This window comes from Sarcophilus harrisii, chromosome 2 (assembly GCF_902635505.1).
Source record: "Sarcophilus harrisii chromosome 2, mSarHar1.11, whole genome shotgun sequence".
NCBI classification, from domain to species: Eukaryota; Metazoa; Chordata; class Mammalia; order Dasyuromorphia; family Dasyuridae; genus Sarcophilus; species Sarcophilus harrisii.
Genome location: NC_045427.1, coordinates 453,621,545 through 453,647,478, shown reverse-complemented (window position 1 = coordinate 453,647,478; position 25,934 = coordinate 453,621,545). Strand labels below are relative to the sequence as shown.

At 34.7% G+C, this 25,934-nt stretch overlaps 1 protein-coding gene and 1 pseudogene across 1 annotated transcript; both read right to left on the bottom strand.

Moving 5' to 3' along the window:
• Positions 1-1,134: 1,134 nt before the first annotated feature.
• LOC116421163 lies at positions 1,135-1,994 on the bottom strand (annotated as a pseudogene).
• A 17,670-nt stretch (positions 1,995-19,664) lies between these two features.
• On the bottom strand, positions 19,665-20,606 carry LOC100924360 (olfactory receptor 2D2-like). The gene has a single exon (XM_003759280.1). The coding sequence runs from the start codon at positions 20,604-20,606 to the stop codon at positions 19,665-19,667; it is 942 nt and encodes a 313-aa protein (XP_003759328.1).
• Positions 20,607-25,934: the final 5,328 nt, after the last annotated feature.

Here is a 25,934-nt window from a genome sequence, read left to right as displayed (position 1 = left end):
TTGAGCCTAAAATGAATTCATATTTTCCTTTGAGGCTTCACATGTATGCATTTTGCCATTGTTGTCCTCTTCTCAGTTTGTATTCTGATCTCTGTTGCCCTAGCTGCTTTCTAAGACAGGACTCTTTTTGTTTTTTTTTTGCTCATTTTTAAAACTTGATCTCTGCTCCTGGAACACAAGAGAGTTTGTCCCAAGCTTCTTTTGCAGAGGGAAAGAGATTTCATCACTGGCTTTCCACATTGAAGCCAGAAGTGCTGGCCACTTTCTCACTGAGCTGGGTTGGTCTTGCCTATTGTGCTGGTGATGAGGGGGTGTCATTATTTGCTTTCTGGGCTAGGATTGAAGGTCTCACAGTTTGTCTGCTGAGTCACTGATGTGTTGAATGAAGACTGAAGGGAGCCCTCCTGCTAGTCTGTGCTGTGGCTAAGAGCTTCCTATTAGAATGGTGTCTGCTGGGCTATTCTTCCCATTTATCCAAGTGAGACAGACTTTTCCTGAAGTTCTTCTAAATTATCCACCATCCATGGTAAAGGAGATAAGACTTTGAAGAAGACAATAAAGGATTTGGACTTTAATCCCTGGCTGTATTTGGGGAGATTACTGAACTGAAATGAAAGTTGCTTCCAGAAGCCCCCCAAGAAACCTGCTCCCAGAGATCATTACATTTTAGAGAAGAATATTACCCCATACATTGCTCTGTTCTCCACAGTCCTATGTGGAATTTCTAGGGCCTTTGAAAATTCCATATTTACAATATTCTTCCCTGAGTTTTCCATAATGTCAAAATTCCAGCTAAGTCTCTGGAAAGAATGATGCATCACCTCAAACTTTTCTCAGTAATCGAATCATTGTGAGGTTGTACAATAAATATAATATGAAGACACATACATACATATACACATAGAAGTTTGTATGTGGGTAGTGCAGTGGGTTAGGAAAAAGGAAAACTCACCTTTATATGTTGAAATCCAGGCTCAGATATTTACTAGCTGTATGACTTTAACAATATATAAAATTTATATATAAATACATATGAAATAAAAGGACTACATTTTTATGTTTTCCCAGAGTGATGGTACTGATGATAAGTGTTAGAAATAAGAGATGTGACCAAATATAGTTATACCACAAGAATCAGGATTGCCTTTTGTTAACTACATTTCTGAAGGCTCTCATCTCATCCTTATTTCTCAGACTGTAGATGAGAGGACTTAGGTGTCATGTAGGCAATTATTAGGGTCCCATAAAAAAGGATGACCACAAGGGGATGGGAACCACAGGTGGAAAATGCCTTGAATCTTCCTGAGGTTCTTTTTATCCTGATGACAGTCACGATGATAGCATTGTAGAAGGCCAAGATCAGGGTCACAGGTACAAGAAGAATCACTACTTGCATGTTAAAAATGGCCATCTCTGCTTTATGTGTGTCTCCAGATGCCAGGGTCAAGAGAATTGGGGCATCATAAAAGATAAGAGCAATCTTATTGTCTCCTTGGTAGGGAAGGTATACTGTTAAAAGAGGTCAACTGAGGATGTTATAATGCCACTGACACAGCAACCTGATGCCAACTGGCCACACATGTTCTTTGTCATGATGAGAGAGTAATGCATGAGGTCACATGTTGCTAAGTATGGATCATAGGACATTACAGCTAATAGTGAACACTACTTCCAGGAAGAATGGAAAGAAAAATCTGAGCTGCACATCCAATAAAGGAAATGACATTCTTTCTAGTTAACATGTAGATTACTGCTTGGGAAACTATGACAGTAGAGAGGCCAAAGTCAACCAGAGACAAGTTACAAAGGAAAAAATACATGGGTGTATGGAGCTGGGAGTAACTTAGCACTAGGTAGATGATGAGTAAACTCCCAAGCACAGTGTCTAAGTAGACACCCAGGAACAATACAATGAGCAGCAGTTGAGTCTGAGGGTCATCAGAAAGACCCAAAAGGAGAAATTCTGTCACCCAAGTATGGTTGTTTTGATTCATGTTGAATGTTCCTTCTTCTTTTGAAAGGATTCAATGGATATTTGATGTAGAGATGTCACCTTAGCATTACAGAATTTTAGAGTTGAAAGGGAAGTGAGATGTCATCTGGTCCAACCTTCCACTGAACCATCAATATCCACTATGATAATATTTCCAAAGATCATTTTCACTGATGTAACATGTTACTCTAAGAGAAGAAAGTCATTCCACAGTTTGCAACTGAAAACATTAGAAAATATTCTAATATATAATAATATGTTATATAATAACCAGTGTATGACATGTCATGATATTGTAGAGAGGACATGACTCTTATTAGCAGGCATAATTTTGCTACCACATATGGGCAAAGTTTCAGGAAGAAGAGGAAAGCATCAAAGAAGAATACATTCCAATAGCAAGGCAGAATCATCAAAATTTAACTTCTTTTCCTTTCATTTGTGTTTATGACCAATTATGTTAATTGGTCAAAAAGTCTAGTTGCAAAAAATAATAGCTAATGATCATTCCACTTTTCCTCTCATTGCCTTTTTAATACTAATTCACATTTCTACACTTTAGGTTCTCTCTTAAACTACTTTTATCTTCAAACAAATTTTGTAATCCTTGATGCTTTTCACAAAAGATACTCTATCTTCGATGTCTATGAGTTTTTCTCTGGCTGTCCTCATGCCTACAATGCTCTCTCTTCTCATCTCTACTTTCTGATTTTCCTTACTTCTTTCAAATCCCAAATAAGACCCCATATATTGCAAGAAACACTTCCTTATTAATTTAATTTTAGTGCATGATCACCTCCTTTTTTGATGTTTTCACCCCTTTTTTGAGAAGTCAGGGAAGGCGTGATCACCTCCTTTTTGGGGTTCTCACCTCCTTGAGAAGTCAGGAAGAGGGTGACCCCCTTATGTTGTAAAACAAAAGAAAGCAGGAGATGTTATGGGCCAGAACTCTGAAACAAGGATTCTTTATAAAGTGATGTCAGTAGAATTGATGAGATAATGGTTATCTAGTTTAGCATGGTGATTAATAGTTCTCTAAGTCTAATCTTACAACAAATAATGATTTCCTAGTGATATAATGATTGGCTTATATTCAGTGTAGCCCATATAAGCTGGGAGCCTCAGCCAAAGTCAGAACCAGAGAAGACAAGAGGACTGGAGGCGGGAGGTCAAGATCTCAGAGCCAAGGAAAGAGAGATTTATTTCCATCTTCAATCAGTCTTGTGGTGGCTGGCCTGCCCTCCTGCATTTTCTCCACTGAAACTAAATCCCATCTGAAGGCCACAAGAAAGCTAGCTGAGCACCAGGCAAAGAAAACGATAAAGACTTTTGGACTTTAATACCTGGCTATTCTTGTGGCGATTACTCTGCTGAAACGAAGGCTGCTCCAAGACCTCCAGAAAACCAAAAAAAAGAACATTACAATCCACCACTCTTTTTAAAAAGATTATTCATTTAAAACTTAAATACAAAATAGAAGAAAGAAAAAAAGTTGTCATGTGCACAGTAAAATATGAGAAGATGCAAAATAGGTAACAATAAACTTCCATTTCAAAAAAGTATAAAATAATAAAATGATTAAAAATGTTCATCTTTTCTTTCATACCTTATAGGTTTTCTTTTGGTTTCTGCTTGGGTTTATTTTCCCCCACTTCTTTCCCTACCCCCATTCAAGAAGGCTATAGTTAAGCACAGATATATTTAGGCATACACACACAGAGAAAAAATAAATACAGACATATGCACACATATACATATGTTCACGCATATATAGATACACATATACATGTAATATACACACATATCACAAAGACAATTGTATCTCACAAACATACATATACATGTACATATATTTATATATATACTTACATTCATATACAACTTGTTAAGTTGTATTATGCTTATTTGTCTTTTTCTCTAAAGGTGGATAACACGATTCTTCTTGGTTCCAAGTCTTATCTATTTTTTCTTATCCACCAAAACATCATTTCCTATGCCACAACAATATTTCAACCTTAATACTATTTCATTCTTTTAAAGAGTCGAAAACAATATTATTTTACTTTTACCTTTATTTTAAAAATAGTATATTATTTTTTCAAATACATGCAAAACATCTTGTTCCAAATCTCTCTCTCTTCCTCCCTTCTCCATGACAGAGTCTAAAACAATATTGATATGGCTGACATATAATGTAGATTTCTGTATTTTGTTTGAGCTTTTTTTTTAAACTTTAACTTTGTCAGAAATCAATGAAACTACCCTTTCTTAGCTGTTTCCAGTAAATTCTACCTTGATCATTGTTATTATGTTTGTGTACATCTCACACTTCCAATCCTTGCTAATTCTTCTACTTTACTTTTACTCCTAGGTTACCTTTCCAATTAATCTTTACAATTTATTCTATTTCTGTTAATCTATACACCCTTCTACACTTTATCCTATTCCTTCCCCTCATTTCTTTATAAATTTTGAAGTTTTATACTCTTCTGCACACACACACACACTCACACATATATGTATTCTTCTTTTATAACCAATTCCTGATGTGAGTAGGATTTCAAAAATAATAGCCTTCCTCTCCCATATAATTCTTCTTTGTGATTTCTTGTGCTTGCACTCATTTGTTTTTGCCTTTTTCTACAGTTTTGCTTTTTAGATACATCTCATATACAGCTCTAACCCCATTTTTCTTTTGAGCCACCCACTTTCTAATGACAATCTTAAACATATAGTTTACATTTTCACATATAAAACATAAACAATTTTTTCTTATTGAGTCCATTAAAATGAGTTTTTGATGTTGAGTCATATATCAAATTTTATGTTTTCAGGGTTTTTTTTAAATAGCAAAATCCTGAAAATCTGACAATTAATTGGATGTCTTTTATTTTCTGTTTATTATTATGGTAAATTTTATTGGATATTGTAGGGGAAAAATCACTCCAGAAGGCCAAAAGAGAGACTGGGGCAGATCTCCAAGCCAAAAATACTTTACTGGGGCCATTCAGCTTCCCTCTAATGAAGTGGATCCTTGACTTTCCTTTTGATCTGAACTGCCCACCTCCCATCATCTCACCCACCTCTACTTTTATAGGGTAACAATTATATTAAATGTAGAACAGCAATTTCATTTATTTCCATATAAGGAATAGGCTGAAATATGAATACTAGCAGAATCACAAGGTTGTGGTATGGTCAGGTCAGGAAATATTTCTACTGATTAGGTAGTTGGAAGATGGATGAATTATCTCTTGGGTTGGGCAAATGGAGATGCCCAAGAACATTTCAGAGGGAACTTAAGGGCTTTTTTTTATGCCACCATGGAATTTGAGCATTATAGGATAGAGACATGTCAGTATTCTCCTGATCTTGTAATTGTACAAATTAGTCCTCCAGCTGGCACACAAGTAATTTCCATTATATTAAAACATGAGATATATTATAAGGCCTCCCTTTTAAAATCTATATGTCTAGATGACATACAGAATATAAGTTGTTTATTCTTATATTCACTATTACGTGATTCATTAGATATGTATTACTTGATGAATAATTGAACTAGCTGCAACTATATATATATATATATATATATATATATATATATATCACTTTTATGATACTCTAAGACCTACAGTCTTTTATTGTAGCCATTAATAGGTCTTGGGTGATTCTAATTGTAGTTCAAGCATATTTGATTTTTTTTGGTTGTTTGTAGAATGCCAGAACTCCAGAGAAGTATACTTGAAACAAGGATACTTACAACAAGGTGTTAACTCTGAAATTGATGACATGATGGTTCTCTAGTTCACATATAGTTGTGCTGTAATGATGTAATCATACTCTGTCTCTGTCTTTCTCTCTCTCTCTTTTCCTCTGCCTCCCTCCCTCCCTTCCTCTCCTTTCTTTTTCTCTCTTAGATAAGAGCTTGTTACGCTAATCACTTCTAGTCCTGGGCTTGGACAGGAATGATATTTTTTTTTGCTGTAGATATTCTTTCAGTTGTCTCTTCTCACCTAGGACCCCAAAGTAAAAACTTCATCTTTTTAAAAGTGCCTACAAACAGGCACTCTACCCTACTGCTTCTGCACTCATTTGATGGCTTTGTATTCCTTCCCAAGTATCATGACATATCAGCAGTACAGTTGGGCCTGGCATTCCTTATCAATAGGAATTCCTCAGTTTTCCTGGATTTAGATCTATGAGATACCAAACTGTCCAGGAGAGGAAAATTCCTATGTTTAGGGCTAAGGCTGCCTCCCAACCAAACTTCCCTCAGAACTTCCAACTTGGTGTTAAAGAGGAGCTAACCTGGAGGAATTTACAGTTCACACAGGCCAAAATTCCATTCTGGTGTCTTTCTTTGAATCTTCTCCCATTGACCCTGGAGAATCACTGTTCTGCTCCAACTCTAATTTGTATTTCCTCATCTCTCTTTGCCCTAAGATGCATTTTTTTTTTTTTTTTGGTGTTTATGGGGAAGATCGGAAGAGTTTGGAATTTTATGACCTATTCCACTATCTTCACAGAATTCTACTCCCAGTCTGTTAGTGAGTATTACATTATTTTGTTGATTACAGCTTGAAATCTGGTATGGCTAGGCCTAATTTCTTTAGGTTTTTTTTTTTCACTGATTCCTTTGATATTCTTGACATTTGGCTGTTTCCCATAAATTTTGGCTTGTTGTCCCCTTGTTGTCATTTTCTTTAATGAGGTGGTTTTGGGAGTGCAATTTGGGAGGGATTCAAAGGGTTTCTTTCTTGGCACTGAAAATCCTGTCTTGAGATTTGTGCTATTTTGTTATTCCAGTTGAATGCTATTTTTATTTTCCCTTGAAGGATTATACTCAATATGGTGAGATAGGTCTTACTAAGTTGTCATCCTAGTTTCTTTGCCTTCCAAAATATCATATTATTATAAATTCTCCACTTCTTTAATGTGGAGATTTCTTAAATCTTGTGTGCTCCTGATCATGCTAACTTGAATTATTGTCTGAAATATTTGTCTTTGGCTTGTGAGCTCTGGAATATGATTATAATATTTATGGAAGTATTCATTTTGGATTTTTTTTCAGGAGGTGATCAGCAGATTCTTTCCATTTCTATTTTGGACTTAAGTGGTTTTTTGGGGAAATATGATGTCTTACTTTTTAAAAAATCATGGTTTTCAGGTAGTGCATTAACTATTAAATGATCCCTCCTTTTTCGATTTTCCAGATCAGTTGTTTCTCTGATGAGATAGTTCACATTTTCTTCTATTTAGTCATTTTGACTTTATTTATTTTCTTTAAGATGCCTTATTTAAAACTTTTATACAAATTAGAAAAAAGAAAAAAACTATGAAGAGAAAAAGAAAAAAATTCATATGCGCAGTTGAACATAAGCAAAGATTTATCATATAAAACAATAATTTTCCATTTCAAGGAAGCTTATTGTATTCAGAACTATCCATCTTTTCTTTGCTTCCTTGTAAGTTTTCTTTTATTTTCTGTTGTGCACTTTTAAATTTTATTTTCCCCCCTTTTTTTTCCACCACCTCACATCCTTCAAGAAAGTTATAGTTAAGTGTAGATATATACCAACACAACTATAGCTTGCTTGTGTGTGTATATCTCTTTCTCTATGTATACATACATATATACACAAACATATGCTTAGATACCTATATATCTAGATATTTATAATCATACACTTATAATCATACAATCTTATAATCATACAACATATAAATATACATTTATATAAATCTACATAGGGTTGTACTATACTTGTTTGTTTTCTGTTTCTCTGAAAGTGGATAACAAATTCCTTCTAGGAGCCAAGCCTTTCCATGTTTTTCTAAATACAGCAACTCTTAATTTCCTATACCATAGCAATATTGCAGACTTTATATTGTCTAGTGGTTTTGAATAGTCTAAAATGATATTAATTAATATGGCCGACATGTTGTTTCCTTATTTTCTTTCTTTGATTGAATCTGTTTTAACATTAACTTTGTCTGAGATCAATGATGCTTACTAGTATTTTTTCTACTAAATTGTACTCCTGATTATTATTATTTATGTTTGCATCTCTTGTTTCTGATCCCTGCTGACTCTTTTACTTTACTTTATACTTTGCCTTATTATTACTAAACCTCCTCCCCCAAGGATCCCTCCCTTATCTTCTTCTTTTTTTATTATAGCTTTTTATTTACATGATATATGCATGGGTAATTTTTCAGCATTGACCCTTGTAAAACCTTCTATTCCAACTTTTCTCCTCCTTCCCCTCATCCCCTCCTCCAGATGGCAGGTAGACCAATTCATGTTAAATATGTTAAAGTATATGTTAAATACAATATATGTATACATGTCCATACAATTATTTGCTGCAGAAGAAGAATCGAACTTTGAAATAATGTACAATTAATCTGTGAAGGAAATCAAAAATACAGGCAGACAAAAATAAAGGGATTGGGAATTCTATGCAGTGGTTCACACTCATTTCCCAGAGTTCTTTTGCTGAGAATAGCTGGTTCAATTCATTACTGCTCTATTGGAACTGATTTGGTTCATCTCATTGTTGAAGAGGGCCATGGCCATCAGAATTGATCATCATACAGTATTGTTGTTGAAGTATCAGCATCAGTTCATATAAGTCTCTCCAGGCCTTTCTGAAATCATCCTGCTGGTCATTTTTTACAGAACAATTTATTCAGCCATTCTCCAATTGATGGGTTCTCAATTTCCAGTTTCTGGACACTACAAAAGGGCTGCCATAAACATTTTTGCACATATAGGTTCCTTTCCCTTCTTTAAGATCTCTTTGGGATATAAGCCCAGTAGTAACACTGCTGGATCAAAAGGTATGCACAGTTTGATAACTTTTTGAGCATAGTTCCAAATTGCTCTCCAGAATGTGCTATATTCTCTTCTCTAAAACATAATCCTTCTCTGGGAGCAGGTTTCTTGGGGGGGGGGGCTTCTGGAAGCAGCCTTCCTTTTAGTTCAGAGTAATAATCACCTCAAATGCAATCAGCTGTTAAAGTTCAGATCTTTTATTGTCGCCTTCAAAATACCCCAGTTAGTTTCTTAGAGGCCTATCTCTCTCCTTGGTTCCAAGAGCTCTTGCGGCTAGTCTTTTGCTTCTGCCAGCTTCTCGTCCCTCTGACTCCAAAGCCTCCAGCAGCGACAAAGGTGATATATGGAATGAATCTGACTCCACCTCCGAGAGTGGGCTTGTGGGTTAGTGGGCTTGTCCTTCCTGACTTGTGAATCTCCTGGACTCCTCTCTGACTTGTGAATCATGTAGAACTCCAATTTTACTAAATACATTAGTGAGCTAGAAAACTTAAGTACCATGCTAAATTAGATAACTGACTTAGCACCTTGTAAGAATTCTAACAAGAATGGCTGGATGTATTCACAATTGCACCAACAATGTATCAGTGTCTCACTTTTCCCACATCCCCTCCAACATACATAATTATCTTTTCCTGTCATCCTAGCCAATCTGAGAGGTGTGTAGTGATATCTCAGTCGTCTTAATTTGCATTTCTTCAATTAATAATGATTTGGAGTATCTTTTCATATGGCTAGAAATAATTTCAATTTCTTCATCTGAAAATTGTCTGTTCATATCCTTTGACCATTTGTCAATTGGAGAATGGCTTGATTTCTTATAAATTAGAGTCAATTCTCTATATATTTTGGAAATGAGGTCTTTATCAGAACCTTTGACTGTAAAAATGGTTTCCCAGTTTATTGTTTCCCTTCTAATTTTGCCTGCATTAGTTTTGTTTGTATAAAAGCTTTTAAATTTGATATAATCAAAATTTTCTATTTTGTCATCAATAATGATCTCTAGTTCTTCTTTGGTTATAAATTTCTTCCTCCTCCACAGGTCTGAGATGTAAACTATCATTATTTATAATCTCATTCTTTATGCCTAGATCATGATCCCAGTTTGACCTTATCTTGGTGTAAGGTGCTAAGTGTGGCTCAATGCCTAGTTTCTGCCATACTAATTTCCAATTTTCCCAGGAGTTTTTGTTAAATAGTGAATTCTTGTCCCAAAAGCTGGGGTCTTTGGGTTTGTCAAACACTAGATTATTAATGTTATTGACTAATTTGTCCTGTGGACCTAACCTATTCCACTGATCAACTAGTCTATTTCTTAGTCAATACCAAATGGTTTTGGTGACCATTGCTTTATAATATAGTTTTAGATCTGGTACAGGTAGTCCACCTTCATTTGATTTCTTTTATTAGTTCCCTTGAAAGTCTTGACCTTTTGTTCTTCCAGATGAATTTTGTTATTTTTTCCTAGGTCATTAAAATAGATTTTTTTGGGATCTGATTGGTATAGCATTAAATAAATCGATTAGTTTATATAGCATTGTCATCTTTATTATATTTGCTCTATCTATCCAAGAGCACTTAATATTTTTCCAATTGGTTAGATCTGACTTTATTTGTGTGGATAGTGTTTTATAGTTTTGTTCATATAGTTCCTGACTTTCCCTTGGCAAATAGATTCCCAAATATTTTATACTATCAGCAGTTACTTTAAATGGAATTTCTTTTTGTATCTCTAACTGTTGGATTTTGTTAGTGATATATAACAATGCTGATGATTTATGTGGGTTTATTTTGTATCCTGCAACTTTGTGAAAATTGTGGATTATTTCTAATAGCTTTTCAGTAGAATCTCTGGGGTTCTCTAAGCATACCATCATATCATCTGCAAGAAGTGATAATTTGGTTTCCTCATTACCTACTCTAATTCCTTTAATCTCTTTTTTAAACTCTTATTGCAGAAGTTAGCATTTCTAATTGAATAGTAATGGTGATAGTGGGCAACATTGTTTTACTCCTGATCTTATCGGGAATGGTTCCAGTTTATCCCCATTACATATGATGCTTGCTGATAGTTTTAAATAGATGCTACTGATTATTTTAAGGAAAAGTCCACTTATTACTATACTCTCAAGTGTTTTTAATAAGAAGGGATGTTGGATTTTATCAAATGCTTTTTCTGCATCTATTGAGATGATCATATGGTTTTTGTTAATTTGGTTATTGATATAGTCAATTATGCTAATAGTTTTCCTAATATTGAACCAGCCCTGTATTCCTGGTATAAATCCTACTTGGTCATGGTGTATTATCTTGGGGATGATTTTCTGAAATCTTTTTGTCAGTATTTTATTTAAATTTTTTGCATCAGTATTCATTAGGGAAATTGGTCTATAATTTTCTTTCTCTGTTTTCAACCTATCTGGTTTAGTTATCAGTTCCATGTCTGTGTCATAAAAGGAATTTGGTAGGACTCCTTCATTCCCTATTTTTTCAAATAGTTTATATAACATTGGCGTTAATTGTTCTTTAAATGTTTGGTAGAATTCACATGTACATCCACCTGTTCCTGGGGATTTTTTCTTAGGGAGTTGATTAATAGCTTGTTCTTTTTCTTTTTCTAAAATGGGACTATTTAAGCAATTTACTTCCTCCTCTGTTAATCTGGGAAGTCTATGTTTTTGAAGATAGTCATCATTTCACTTAGGTTATCAAATTTATTGGCATAAAGTTGGGTGAAGTAACTCCTAATTATTGCTCTAATTTCCTCTTCATCAATGGAAAGTTCTCCCTTTTCATTTTTTAAGACTAACAATTTGATTTTCCTCTTTCCTTTTTCTAATCAAATTTACCAAAGATTTATCTATTTTGTTGATTTTTTTCATAAAACCAACTCTTAGTTTTATTTATTAATTCAATTGTTTTTTTTTACTTTCAATATTATTAATTTCTCCTTTTAATTTATAATTTTAAATTTCGTATTTGATTGAGGGTTTTTAATTTGGTCTTTTTCAACTTTTTTTAAGTTGGGAGCCCAATGCATTGATCTTCTCTTTCTCTATTTTATTCAAGTAAGTCTCTAAAGATACAAAATTTCCCCTTATTACTGCTTTGGCTGCATCCCACAAATTTTGGTATGATGTCTCATCATTATCATTTTCTTGGGTGAAATTATTAATTGTGTTTATAATTTGCTGTTTCACCCAATCATTCTTTAAGATAAGATTATTTTTGTGTAAGAAATGACCAGCAGGATGAATACAGAGAGGCTTGGAGAGACTTACATGAACTGATGCTGAGTGAAATGAGCAGAACCAAGAGATCATTATATACATCAACAACGATACTGTATGAAGATGTAGTCTGATGGAAGTGGATTTCTTCGACAAAGAGACCTAATTCAGTTTTACTTGATCAATGATGGACAGAAGCAGCTACATCCAAAGAAAAAAACACTGGGAAATGAATGTAAATTGTTTACATTTTTGTTTTTCTTCCCGGCTTATTTTTACCTTCTGAATCCAATTCTCCCTGTGCAACAAGAAAACTGTTTGGTTCTGCACACATACATTGCATCTAGGATATACTACATATTCAATATATATAGGACTGCTTGCCATCGAGGGAAGGGGGTGGAGGGTGGGAGGGAAAAAATCAAAACAGAAGTGAGTTTAAGGGATAATGTTGTAAAAAAATTACCCTAGCATGGGTTCTGTCAATAAAGTTACTATAATAAAGAAAGAAAAAGATGAGATTATTTAGTTTGCAATTACTTTTTGGTGTATCTACTCCTAGCTTTTTGTTGAATGTAGATTTTATTGCATCATGATCTGAAAAGAATGCATTTACTATTTCTGCCTTCCTGCATTTAATTTTGAGGTCTTTATGTCCTAATATATGGTCAATTTTTGTATAAGTTCCATGAACTGCTGAGAAGAAAGTGTACTCCTTTCTGACACCATTCAATTTTTTCCAAAGATCTATCATGCCTAATTTTTCTAATATTCTAATTACCTCTTTAATTTCTTTCTTATTTGTTTTGTGGTTTGATTTATCTAATTCTGAGAGTGCAAGGTTGAGATCTCCCACTATTATAGTTTTGCTGTCTATTTCTTCTTGCCACTCTCTTAACTTCTCCTTTAGGAAATTAGATGCTATACCACTTGGTGCATATATGTTTAGTATTGATATTGCTTCATTGTCTATGCTACCCTTTAGCAAGATATAGTTTCTTTCCTTATCTCTTTTAATTAGATCAATTTTTGCTTTTGCTTGATGTGAGATAAGGATGGCTACCCCTGCTTTTTTACTTCACCTGAAGCATAACAGATTCTGCTCCAGCCTTTTACCTTTACTCTATATGTATCCCCCTGCTTTAAATGTGTTTCCTGTAAGTAATGTATTGTAGGATTCTGGCTTTTGATTCAGTCTGCTATCCGCCTTTGCTTTATGGGAGAGTTCATCGCATTCACAGTTATGATTAAAACTACAAATTCTGTATTTTGTACCATCTTATTATTCCCAGATTAGCTTTTCTTTTTCTTTTCCCCTCCCCCACTTCCCCAGTATTAAACTTATGGGCACTACTTGCCTCACACAGCTTTCCCTTTTTAGAATCCCTCCCACCCCCTTTGAGTCCCTTCTCCTTTCTTATGCCTTTCCCTTATTACTCTTTTCCTTTTCCCTTTTCCTCTCCCACTATTTAATGAGGTGAGAGAAGTTTCTCTGTAAACCAATTATGTTTAATATTTTCTCTCTGTGCCAAATCTGATGAGAGTAAGATTCACACAATGTTCCTCCCCCTCCTTAAATCCCCCCAGATATTATAGGTTTCCTTTTTGCCTCTTTGTGGGATTTAATTTCCCTCTTTTTATCTCCCCCTTTCACTTTTTCTGATACAATCCACTTTCTATTTCTAATTTTCTTTTTTTTTTGTTTTATAACAGTAAAATCAAATTATACACGTGCTCTTTATGTATACCCATAATAGAAATACAGTTCTCAAGAGTTCTTTTTATCTTTTATGCTTCTCTTGAGTCTTATATTTGGAGGTCAATTTTTTTGTTTAGCTCTGTTTTTTTTCATCAGGAATAAATGAAATTCACCTGTTTCATTGAATCTCCATCTTCTTTCCTGGAAAAAAATGCTCAGCTTTGCTGGGTAGTTAATTCTGGGCTGCATTCCAAATTCTTTTGCCTTTCAGAATATCATATTCCAGGCCCTTTGATCCTTTAATGTGGAAGCAGCTATATCTTGAGTGATCCTTATTGTGGCTCCTCAGTATTTGAATTGTTTTTTCTGGCTGCTTATAATTTTTTTTCTTAGTCTGATAGTTCTGAAACTTAGCTACAATTTTCCTTGGAGTTTTTGTTTTAGGGTCTCTTTCAGAAGCTGTTTGATGAATCCTTTCAATGCCTATTTTATCCTCTGATTCTATTACATCTGGGCAGTTCTCTTTGATGATTTCCTGTAAAATAGTGTCTAGGCTCCTTTTTTCATAATAATTTTCAGGAAGTCCAATAATTCTCAGATTATCTCTCCTAGATCTACTTTTTCAGGTCTGTTGTTTTTCCAAGTAGATATTTAACATTTTTTTCTATTTTTTTATTTTTTGGTTTTGCTTGACTGATTCTTGATGTCTCAAGGAATTGTTCATTTCTATTTGCTCAGTTCTGATTTTTAATTTATTATTTATTTTTATTTAATTAATATTTAACATTAAATATTATTAAATTAAATTCTATAATTTTATTTATTTATTAAATATTAAATAATATTATTTAAGAATAATAAACAATAATTAATAAATAAATAATTTAATTATTTTCTTCATTAGCTTTTTAAACTTCTTTTTGTATATGTCCAATTGAATTTTTAAATGAATTGTTTTGCTCTATGGAATTTTTTTTTCCATTTCACTATTTTTTTTTTTTTTACTGAATTATTTTCTTTTTCCAATTCACAAACCCTACTTTCCTGAGAGTTCTTTATCTTTTACAATTCACAAATTTGTTTTTATGGGAGTTCTTTACTTTTTCCAATTTACACTTCAGGAAGTTGTTTTCTTTTAGCACTTTATCAAATTTTTCTTTTAATGAGTTATATGCCTTTTCCATACTCTCTTACAGAGCTTCTCTTTTCTTTCTCCATTTTTCTTCTAGCTCTGTTTTAATATATTTTATAATTTCTTCTAGGAGAGCCTTGTGTGAAGGGGATCAGGCTATATCTCCCTTTGGGGTTTTGTCTGGACACTGTCTACTGTTAGTCTCCTCAGGGTTGGAAACCTGTTTTCTTTCTGTATAGAAGCTATCTATAGTTAGAGCTCACTTGGCTTTTTTACTCATTTTTTAAAAAAGCCCTTGGTGTCTGCCTTCAGGGCAAGGAGGTTACAAGTTTCCTCTACAAAACAGGGATAGATGGACTGTAGCTGTCCTGCGAACAAAGAGTGGCCAAGCTTTGGAGGTGCCACTGCCCTGGACAGAACCCTATGCAGAAGAAGTGTCATTGCCCTGGGAAGAGCCTCACAACAGAAGTGTCACTGCCCTGGGAAGAGCCCCCTGTGCAGAAGTGTGACTGCCTCATGCAGAGTCCCTCCCCACCCTGCCCCTGCAGAAGTGTGACTACCCTAGGCAAAGCCCAATGCTGCAACAGCTGTGTTGTGGTCCGTGCTGAGTCACTTCTGGTGCTGGATGGGTGTTGCCAAGTCCTCTTAAACTCTGGGGTTTTGGGGTATACTCTACCTTTGGCATTTTTGTAACTTATCTGCTGATCTACTGCTTTGCAACCAAAGCAGAGTAGCCAACCTGTGGTAGAGTCCTCCCTTCAAATTCTCCATCTGTGGAGACCACCCCCACTCTTGTCTGCTCAGTGTGCTAGTCTCCGTGTTCTGCCTTCCTGACTGCGCTGGCTTCCTTCTGCCCAATTAAGACAAATCATTTCTGGTGATCTTCCAAATTATCTTGGGCTGTTAATTTGTTGTCCTCCCAATATTCTTGGATTCTACGAGTGAAGCACTATTTCAGAAGCCTACTGAATCAGTAGTGAGGGTAGAAGGGGAGCTTAGAATGAAGCATGTGTTCTCTCCGCCGTCTTGGCACCACCTTCTCCCTCCCTTATCTTCTTCTCCCACACTTCCCTCCCACCTTTCCCATCCTTTTTTATTGCATTTGATTAATGTACACCTTACCTTTTATTCTTCCTCATCTTATTCCTTCTAGCTTTTACTTCCTAATAAATTTAGAAGACTTTTGTACACACATGTAAATACACACATATGTATATATACAAATTTTTATGTGTATATATGTATATGTATGTATATATGTATGTATTGTTATCTCTTTAACCCATTCCTAATCCTGAATAGGATTCCAGAACTATCAGTCTTTCTCCCCCACCTAATTCCTTTGTGTCAATTCTTTCTCTAGCATCCCATTCATATAATCTAATTACTTTTTTCTTTTCCTATGTGTTCCTTTTTAGAATTGCATCATACTCAGATCTAACCTAATCTTTCTTTCAAATTACCAACTTACTAATGACTATCTTAAAATATGATGTACATTTCCATGTATAACATTTAAACAATTTGTCCTTATTGAAGTCTTTAAAATTATTCTTTCATATCTACTTGATATTTCTCTTGGCTCCTATATATCAAATTTTCTATTAGGTTCAGGTCTTTTGGCAACAAAATCCTGAAAGCCTGACAATTCATTAATTGTTCATTAAAGAATTCATTCCATGTTTATTTTTTTTATATTTTTGGCCACAAACATAGTTACTTTGCTTTTAAATATATAGTGTTCTAAGCCAAATGTTCTTTTAATATAGCTACTGTTAGGTTTTGTGCGATTCTAATTGTGGCTTTGTCAAATTTGATTTTTTTTGGTCATTATTGCTTGGAAAATGTTCTTCTTGATCTGTGGTTTTGGGATTTAGCTATGATGTCCTGTAGGATTTTCTCATAGTTCCTCTTTCAGGTGGTGATTGGTGGATTTTTTTTTCTAATTCTATTTTCCCCTCTTGTTCTAACGTGTCAGGACAATATTTGTTAATTATTTCTTGTGTAATTACATCAAAATTGTGTTTTTTGGTCATAGCTTTCAGGTAGTTCAATTATTCTTATGTTTTCTCTTCATCTGTTCTCAAATTAATTATTTTTTATGATATATCTAAAATTCTCTTCTATTTTTTTCATTATTCATATTTTGCTTTCATTATTTCTTGGTCTCTTATGACTTCACTGGCTTCTTCTTCCCCAATTCTAATTTTCAAGGGACTCATTTTCTTCCTTTATGATTCTGGATCTCATTCTCTAGTTGGCTGACTTTCTTCATATAATCTTGCTTTTCTTGGATTGTTGTTATATATATTTTTTTCTTCAGTCTCTCTCATTTGATTTTTGAACTTTTTTCTAATAATTGCCTTTTAGATTCAAAATGCATTCAAAGATAGTTTTTAGCATTCATCCTTGCAAAACCTTGTGTTCCAAATTTTTCTCTTTTCCTTTCCCCCACTGTTCCCCTTCCCTACATAGCAAATAATTCAACAGAATTTAATATAGATTTGACTTTTAAAGTCTTTTAAAAGTTTTTATATGAATCCTTTGGGGGCAGATGATCTTTTAATGTTATTCTTTGAGGTAAGAGAACTTTTTTTTTTTGCAGTATCCTTCCCTGAAGATAATCCCTGATCTTCCCTATTCTCATAGAAACTTTCTGTGGTTGGGTTATTTCTCTTTTGCTCATTTTGTGCCATGTTAGTGTAATCACCTCTAAGTCCTTGGGTGTGGGGGATAGCATCTGTGGCCTCAGGTCTTCCTTCAATTCTCCTCTCTAGCTTGAAATCCCAAACCAAGAATTCTACTTTCTTGTAAGTGCCTGCAGCCAGCAATACTCCTATATGAAAGTGGAGTTCTTGTTCTTGACTTTGGGCTATTAATTCTCTTTTCATAATTTTTTTTTGCATCACTCATTTCTTACCCCAGTTTTTTCCTTTACCATGCTTGATTCTTTCTTTAATTCTTCAAGTACTTCTTGGGATATGGTCCAATTAGTATTTTTCTTTTTGAGTTTTACATATCTGCTTTTATTTTGTTCTTGTTTTCTGGGTTTTGCTTTGGTCTTCCCTACTCCTGTGGTAGCTTTTTATGCTTAAATTCATTTTTGATTGTTTGTTCATTTTTCCAGTTTATTTCTTGACTTGGAATTTTATGTTAACCTTGGGCTCTGTTTAACTGTGGGTGAAAAGGTATGGTCACAAGTTTCAAGCATTTTGTGTGTTTCTGTTTTCAGAGATAGATCTGGGGATCTGTGAATTTTTGGTGCTTTCAGTTTTTGATGTGATCTTGAAAATGCCCTGGCCACTGCTCTTTTGATCTGCATTTTGATCTATACCCAGGAAGGACCCTTGGTCCCTTGCACATGCAAACACTCCTCTTTTGCTGTGGACTTCTGTTTTCTTCTGACTAACCTCTAGCACTCCTCTCTTTCCTGGAACTAAGAGTCAGAACACCTGATGGGCAATAGCGTTGACAAATCAGTTATTCACCCCCTTACTATCTCTGGCCTGTGAGTTCCTGAAGCTGATGCTACTTCTGCTCTTGCTACTATTCTGTACTCAGACAGACCTATACCACAGTGTCACAGACTTCTTTGCCAATGTCTTAAGTTTTCTTAGCCCAAAAAATTTCTCACTCTGTCTTCATTGGATTTGACACTCCAAAATTTGATTCGAGGTTTGAAGGTGAATATTTAGAGAATTCAGTTTAGTAACTGCCCCTAATCCACCATTGTGTTGGCATTTCCACCTAAAAAGTGTTTTTTTAAAAGGAAAAAATAGCATGTCACATATGTTAACAGCTTTTCCTGCATTTATCTCCATGGCCATATAATTTTAAATCATTTTTGTTACTGATGATATATTATGTTTATAGCTTTCAGAGTATTGAGCTGATTCAAAATGCTTTGCATATATTCAAATTCTGTTACTTAAGTCATCTCATCAAACTTGTCAGAGAGTATCTGGACATGTGTCCCTTTTGAAGTGCCCTTCAAAAATGTTACATTTAGTACAGAACACAGATATATAGACCTAAAAATGCTATCTGATCTTAACAATATATAATGTTAGAATAACATTAAACAAATTTAAAAATATATCTATTAAAGCTAGTTTAAGATCACATTAGAGAGTGAGGAGCATCTAGTAAATGAAGCAGCTTTAATGTTAAGAAGCATTATATTTAAGTTACAATTCTGTCATTGAAAGGTTGCTGACCTCTTGACAAGTCAATGAAAGTATCAATGTTCCAGGGCAAATGTTATCTAAGACAATATAACTTGGAATTGTTTCTTCAATGGTAGAGAGAGTTTACTTAATGTGGGTTCATCATGATAATAAAATAATAAGTTCATATATACAACTAAAATATGAAGTTAACTTTTTATTCATCTTTCAATTAGGTTCCCAAAAGTCTGATTGTTTTTCCTTGATCCAGGAAGTCCTTATGGCAGACATGAACCTGTTTTCCAAACACCAGGGTAGAATTTCTAGGGATCATGAAAGCTCTACATGAAAGAAATATTCATGTTAAGTCCTCCATATTAAAGAAACGCCACTTAAATGTCTGCAGAGATCAGTGCATTATTTCAAAGTTCTCTCCCTACCTTGGGCTTTTTAAGGATATATATAATAAAAATATAATTGTGTATAAAAAGGATATCATATTAATTCTTTCTTTCTTTACCACCAGGAGAGGAATTACTATTTTCTTCTAGGTCACACAATAAATGTCGGAGATAAGAGCTGTGGCCAAATGCAATTACATTGTTAGGAGCGGGGTGTGCAGGTTTTCATCCTGTTGGTTACATTCTTGAATGCCTTCTTTACATCCTTGTTCCTCAGGCTATAAATGAGAGGGTTAAGCATAGGGTTTATCACTGCATAGAACACAGAAATCAATTTGACCTGCTCTTTGGAGGACTTGGGGGTCATGTAGGAAATTATTGCCGTTCCATAAAAAAGGATCACCACAAGGAGGTGGGAGCCACAGGTAGAGAATGCCTTGAGTCTCCCAGAGGTTGTCTTCATCTTGACCACAGTTACTATAATAGAGCAATAAGATGCCAGAATAAGGGACATAGGTGCAAGAAGAATTATCACTCCCATGAGGAAAATGACCATTTGTGAATTATGAGTATCTGCAGATGCCACTGTCAAGAGGGCAGGGGCCTCACAAAAGAAATGGGCAATCCTATTGTCCCCTTGGAAGGGGAGCCGTAGTGTGAAGGTAGTGTCCACCAAAGATATTACGATACCACTGACCCAACATCCCAAGGCTAAGAAGCCACACATCCTCCTTGTCATGATGAGAGAGTAGTGCATGGGGTCACAGATTGCCAAGTACCGGTCATAGGACATTACAGCTAGCAAGGCACACTGGGTAGCTCCAAAAATGAGGAAAAGAAAAAGTTGAGCAGCACAGCCCATGAAAGAAATGACCTTCCTCCTGGTCAACATGTGGATCATAGCTTGGGGAACAATATTGGTAGAGAAGCAGAAGTCAGCCACAGACAAGTTGCATAGAAAAAAATACATGGGTGTATGGAGCTGTGAATCGCTCAGAACCAGGTAGATGAGGAGTAAACTCCCAAGCACAGTCGCCAGATAGACCCCCAGGAACAATAAAAAGAGCAGTACCTGAGTCTGAGGATCATCAGAGAGACCCAAAAGGAGAAATTCTGCCACCCCGGTATGGTTGGTCTGGTTCATGTTCTTTCTTCTTTAGATGAGAAGCAATAGGTATTTGATGTGGGGAATGTTACTTATAGAGAAGCAAAGAATTTTATAGTTGGGAGGAACCTGAGATGACATATGCCCAGCCTGCTGTCTAACCATCACTAGGTGCCTAACCACAGTCACAATGAATATTTCAAGTGATGAGTAATATACTGTAATAAAAAGAAGACATTTCATTGTTTAACAGCTCAAAGTTTCAGAAAACATATTTTACTAAAGTATTGAGGGACATTATGGTATAGTAGAGAGATGATGATATTAATGGTGCCTGAACAAAACTGATAAATAGTAATATTCTCATTATAACTCTTTGCCTATTCAATTTTGACTCATCTTTTAAATATTAAATTTTCCTTAACACTCATGATTAGTAATGACCTTTCTCCTCTGCCCTCACATGCTACATTCTTTGGCTGGCCTAAATTCACTGAAGATCTGAACTAATATTACTGAAATCATTGGTTTTCTTCAGGGGAGACCTATGCACATGATTTGGGGAAGTTGATAGTAATACCAATATCATATGGACTGTTTCAACTGTGATCCTGAATAAACTGATGATGGTAGATATAACATCCATGAAGAATAGACATATCCTGGTCAATTAGTTTATTAATCATATGGGCACTCATGTTTTCAATAAAATTAGGTGAAAAGAAAAATTATTTTAAAACTCTTGAGAGTTCTAAGTCAAATCCCTTTGGGATTCCAGGTACATTTCTTTTCTCTTATTAAATCTACACTTCTTTCAATACCAGCATTCTTTTTCAAGTAGAGGGAGTTATTCAATTTTATTGACTATTTCTCCCACATCTGTCAAAAGATATGAATATTTGTAAACAGTTTATCATTTCTAAGGGGCAGTGAGGTCTGAATTCCAATCCTCTGACATAAAATGAATTTCTGCATACATTTGATTATGAATTTTGGATGCTCAACCCATTATGTAGAAAACAAATTGAAATTGCTGGTCACTCCAATTGAAATGACCTGAAATCATTTCTAAATGGTTGCTGCTTATCATACCCCAATTTTATATATTTGTTAAAGAAGTCCTCTAGGATGTTTACAATTTGTGAATATTTGAAAGAAATGACTAAATTTCAGACTTATTCAATTTGATAATGACCCAGATTCATACAACTTAATGACAATTGTCTGTCCTTACTTTTTGCTACATTCAATATATGATCCTTCCTTGAAGGTAAATCAGAGAAGATAATTTTAAGTTAAATAAGTGGGAGCTAGAATTCCCGGGTTTTCAGTTTTTATCCCATATTAGGTCTGTTCTACCCCAATTTGCATTTTCTTTATTTCCTCTCTCTCACTTTGTTTCTTATTTCTATCAACCTCTGCTCAGCATGATCATGTACAGGTTCCAAAGCATCCAGAAAAAATTCATCTGGGAGAAAAACTTCATCTAATTCTGCCTCTCTGCTGTGCTGTGATGAGGCATAGAGAACAGCAAAATGATAAAACTATAGAATTATGCTTAAACATATGCACAGTATTATGTTAGGAGGAATTATATATAATGCATTCTATTTGTTTTTGTTAAGTCATTTCAGTTATAGCTGATTCCTATTGCCTCTGCTTGTAGTTTTCTTGGGAAAGATACTGGAGTGATTTGCTGTTTCCTTCTCCAGCTCATTTTACAGCTGAAGAAACTGAGGCAAGCAGAGTTAAGGGACTTACCCTTAAGATCACAGAATCACATAGCTAGTAAGTATCTGAAGGCAGATTTAACTCAGGTGAATCTTTCTGACTCCAAGCTTAGTGCTGTCTGCTCTATTTGCTTTAGTTTCATCAAGTGTAATATGGTAAAAAAGTACAATTACTTTACCATTTTACACTGGGGGAAACTAATAGGCTTGTTGTGAGGATAATAAAAGTAATATTGGTAAAATGCTTAGTGAAATGCCTAGCACATTTTAAGAGCTTTATAAATCCTCAGTCCCTTCCCTTCCCTTCCTTCTCTCCCTTTCCTCTTAACTTCCCTATTAATGAACTATATAAAAGTTCTATAATTCTCTCATTATTACCACCACATGTGTCATCATAAGCCAGTAACTGACAGATGAGACCCCATAAAAAAGAATTCTGTCCTCAGTGTGGCTTTGATGAAACTTTGGAAATAGGAAATAGGCTGGCAGATTACCACACCAGCACCCAAGTCCAATGTGCACACTGAAACATCTTATAGTCTTTCAGACCTTGCTGATCCAGAATGAAAGCAAGATGTCATCTATCTCTTGAGTTTCTGATGTTTGAAAATCTATTCTTGAGATTTTCTTAGTTACTGATGCTTTGCCAAATTATCACCATGTTTGTGTAAGGATTGTGTAGTTTTCCTTGTTCCCTTCACAAATCTTATCCAAGGAATGATCCTAATGGTCCAGTTCCCTCAAAATATGACTTATTTTTTCTTTGATTTTTAACTGGGAATGGTGCAGAAGACAGACATATAAGGACAAGTGAAAAGTTCAAATTTCCCTTTTTATTTTAGAAATTTCTATTTTTTTGTTTATCATAAACTTGCATTCCTTTTCTTGTTACCCCCAACCTTTACTCCTATCATCTATTTGTCCTTCCCTGAAATCTTTGCCTTCTTGGGTTCTAGAGAATATTCATTTCACTTATATTATACTTTTAATTTTGGTACCTAATTATTCATTTAATCCAGAGGAAGGGCACATACATGCTAGTTTTGATAAATAGCAAAGGAAGTTAACGAAATGGAAGCTTTTTGGGTGTGTCAAATATGTTCTAAGAAACATAAATTTAGAGGGCTGGCAGATTACCACACCAGCACCCAAGTCCAACGTGCAAACTGAAACATCTTATAGTCTTTTAGCCCTTGCTGATCCAGAATGAAACCAAGATGTCACCTATCTCTTGAGTTTCTGATGTTTGAAAATCTATTTTTGGGATTTTCTTGGTTACTGATGCTTTGCCAAATTATCACCATGTTTGTAAGGATGGTGTAGTTTTCCTTTTTCCCTTCACAAATCTTATCTAAGGAATGATCCTAATGGTCCAGTTCCCTCACAATATAAGACTTATTTTTTTCCTTGATTTATAACTGGGGATGGTCCAGAAGATAGTTATTTATATGTGTCTGTTTAAGTGTATATACATAATGTTTATACATTATGTTTAATGTTTATATTATAACATGTGTTTAAACATATCTATCTACCTATTCCCTTTTGATACTCAAAACAATCCTATCAGGTAGATGCTATTATCATGTCCTTTGTCCCGAAAAGGAAACAAACTGAGCAGGTTAAATAACCTACTCAGGACCACATTTGAACCACACACTTTATAATTCCAGCACTCTATTCACTTTGCTCATGTTCCTAATAAAGGTTTATGTAAATAGAATTCAAATAGCCCAAACTTTAAAGTAATTATTCTTTCATTTAAGCCATCAACCATTCATTTCATGACAGTTCCTAATGAAGTTCTGATGAGAGACACAGGTCTCATATAGAAAGCCATTTACCTGCATCTACTGTGAAAAGGGAAATATTGGGATTTCAGCTTTGGTGGGAAAAAACTCAAAACTAAAGGAATAAACTCATAAAGAAATTGCACTCAAATCCCCTTAAAACATCCAGTATTAAATTTCTTTTCCTACACGAACCTGTCTTACTTTATCTCTTCTCTGTTCAATATCTAACTTCCTTACCTGGAAAGCAGGAAGGATGAGAAATACATTTCATAGCCAAGGAGGAGAATCCAAATGACAAAATACTTAGGAAAATTCTTAAGAAATATCCACTGGGTTCTGTGGGTGGAAGAGAAATCACAGGGATATTGTCCTGAAGACAGAGAGCATCTTTCAAATTCTTGTAAAAGGGTCAAGAAAAAGGAAGCGTGCTGATTTGGGGTGAAAGGGAAGGGTAGAAAATTGCTTCAAATCAACTCTAATCAACACATCTCCTTGGTGATCTCCTTGCCTTCCAAATAAGAGGTGATTCTTTGGGGAGAGTGCCAATTTAACGGGCTTTGGTGTGAGTTGATGCTCTAGAGAATTCATTAGATCTTGTATCACATGTTTCTTTTCAGAAGAGTTTTCAGGTAGTAACAAGGGAAAAATTTTGCATAGTTTATTCAAAACTCTAGTTCCAAATCTAAACCCTGAATATCTCTACTCTTTTCCCTGTCTTCCTCTGGATCCACATAGATGTATGAATGGGTGGCTACTTGACTACTTGTGTTGCCTGTATATATCTTGGACATCTGATCCGTATCAAAAATAATTGATGTAAAACTTTTCTTTCCTTCCAATTTGTCAGCTTTCATTATATTATTAATTCAGTTGATCATTGAGCCAAGACTTTGTTTTTTTATTTCATTGCTTTTTATTTACAAGTTATATGCATGGGTAATTTTACAACATTGACAATTGCCAAACCTTTTGTTCCAATTTTTCCCCTCCTTCCCCCCACCCCCTCCCCTAGATGGCAGGATGACCAGTAGATGTTAAATATATTAAAGTATAAATTAGATACACAATAAGTATACATAATGAAACTGTTATTTTGCTGTACAAAAAGAATTGGACTCTGAAATATTGTACAATTAGCCTGTGAAGGAAATCCAAAATGCAGGCAGGCAAAAATATAGGGATTGGGAATTCAATGTAATGGTTCTTAGTCATCTCCCAGAGTTCTTTCACTGGGAGTAGCTGGTTCAGTTCATTACTGCTCCATTGGAACTGATTTGGTTCATCTCATTGCTGAAGATGGCCAAGTCCATCAGAATTGATCATCATATAGTATTGTTGTTGAAGCTGGCCCTTGAGCAAAGACTTTTAATTTAATTTTTTGGGGTAACTGAAATGATTAAATTTTTCTTTTTTGATTATCTGTGGTGTTTTATCCACTCATTCTTTAGGATCAGATTATTTAGTTACCAATTATCTTTTGGTATATTTTTTTCCGACCTTTTATTACATGTAATTTTTATTGTATCATGATCTGAAAAAAATCCATTTACTATTTCTACCTTTTTGTACTTGATTTTGAGGTTTTTATGCCCTAATACATGGTCAGTTTTTGTATAGGTTCCATGTACTGCTGAGAAAAATCTATATTCCTTTCTGTGTCCATTCAGTTTTCTCCAGAGATTTGTCATATCTAACTTTTCTAGAATTTTATTTACCTCTTTAACTTGTATATTATTTATTTTGTGGTTCAATTTTTCTAGTTCTGAGAGAGTAAGGTTTAGATCCCTCACTAGTATAATTTTGCTGTCTATTTCTTCTCGCAGCTCTTTTAACTTCTCTAGGAA

Excerpts from the sequence above, each read along its gene's own strand:
- LOC100924360 (XM_003759280.1), bottom strand. The coding sequence starts at position 20,606 with ATGAACCAGACCAACCATACCGGGGTGGCAGAATTTCTCCTTTTGGGT.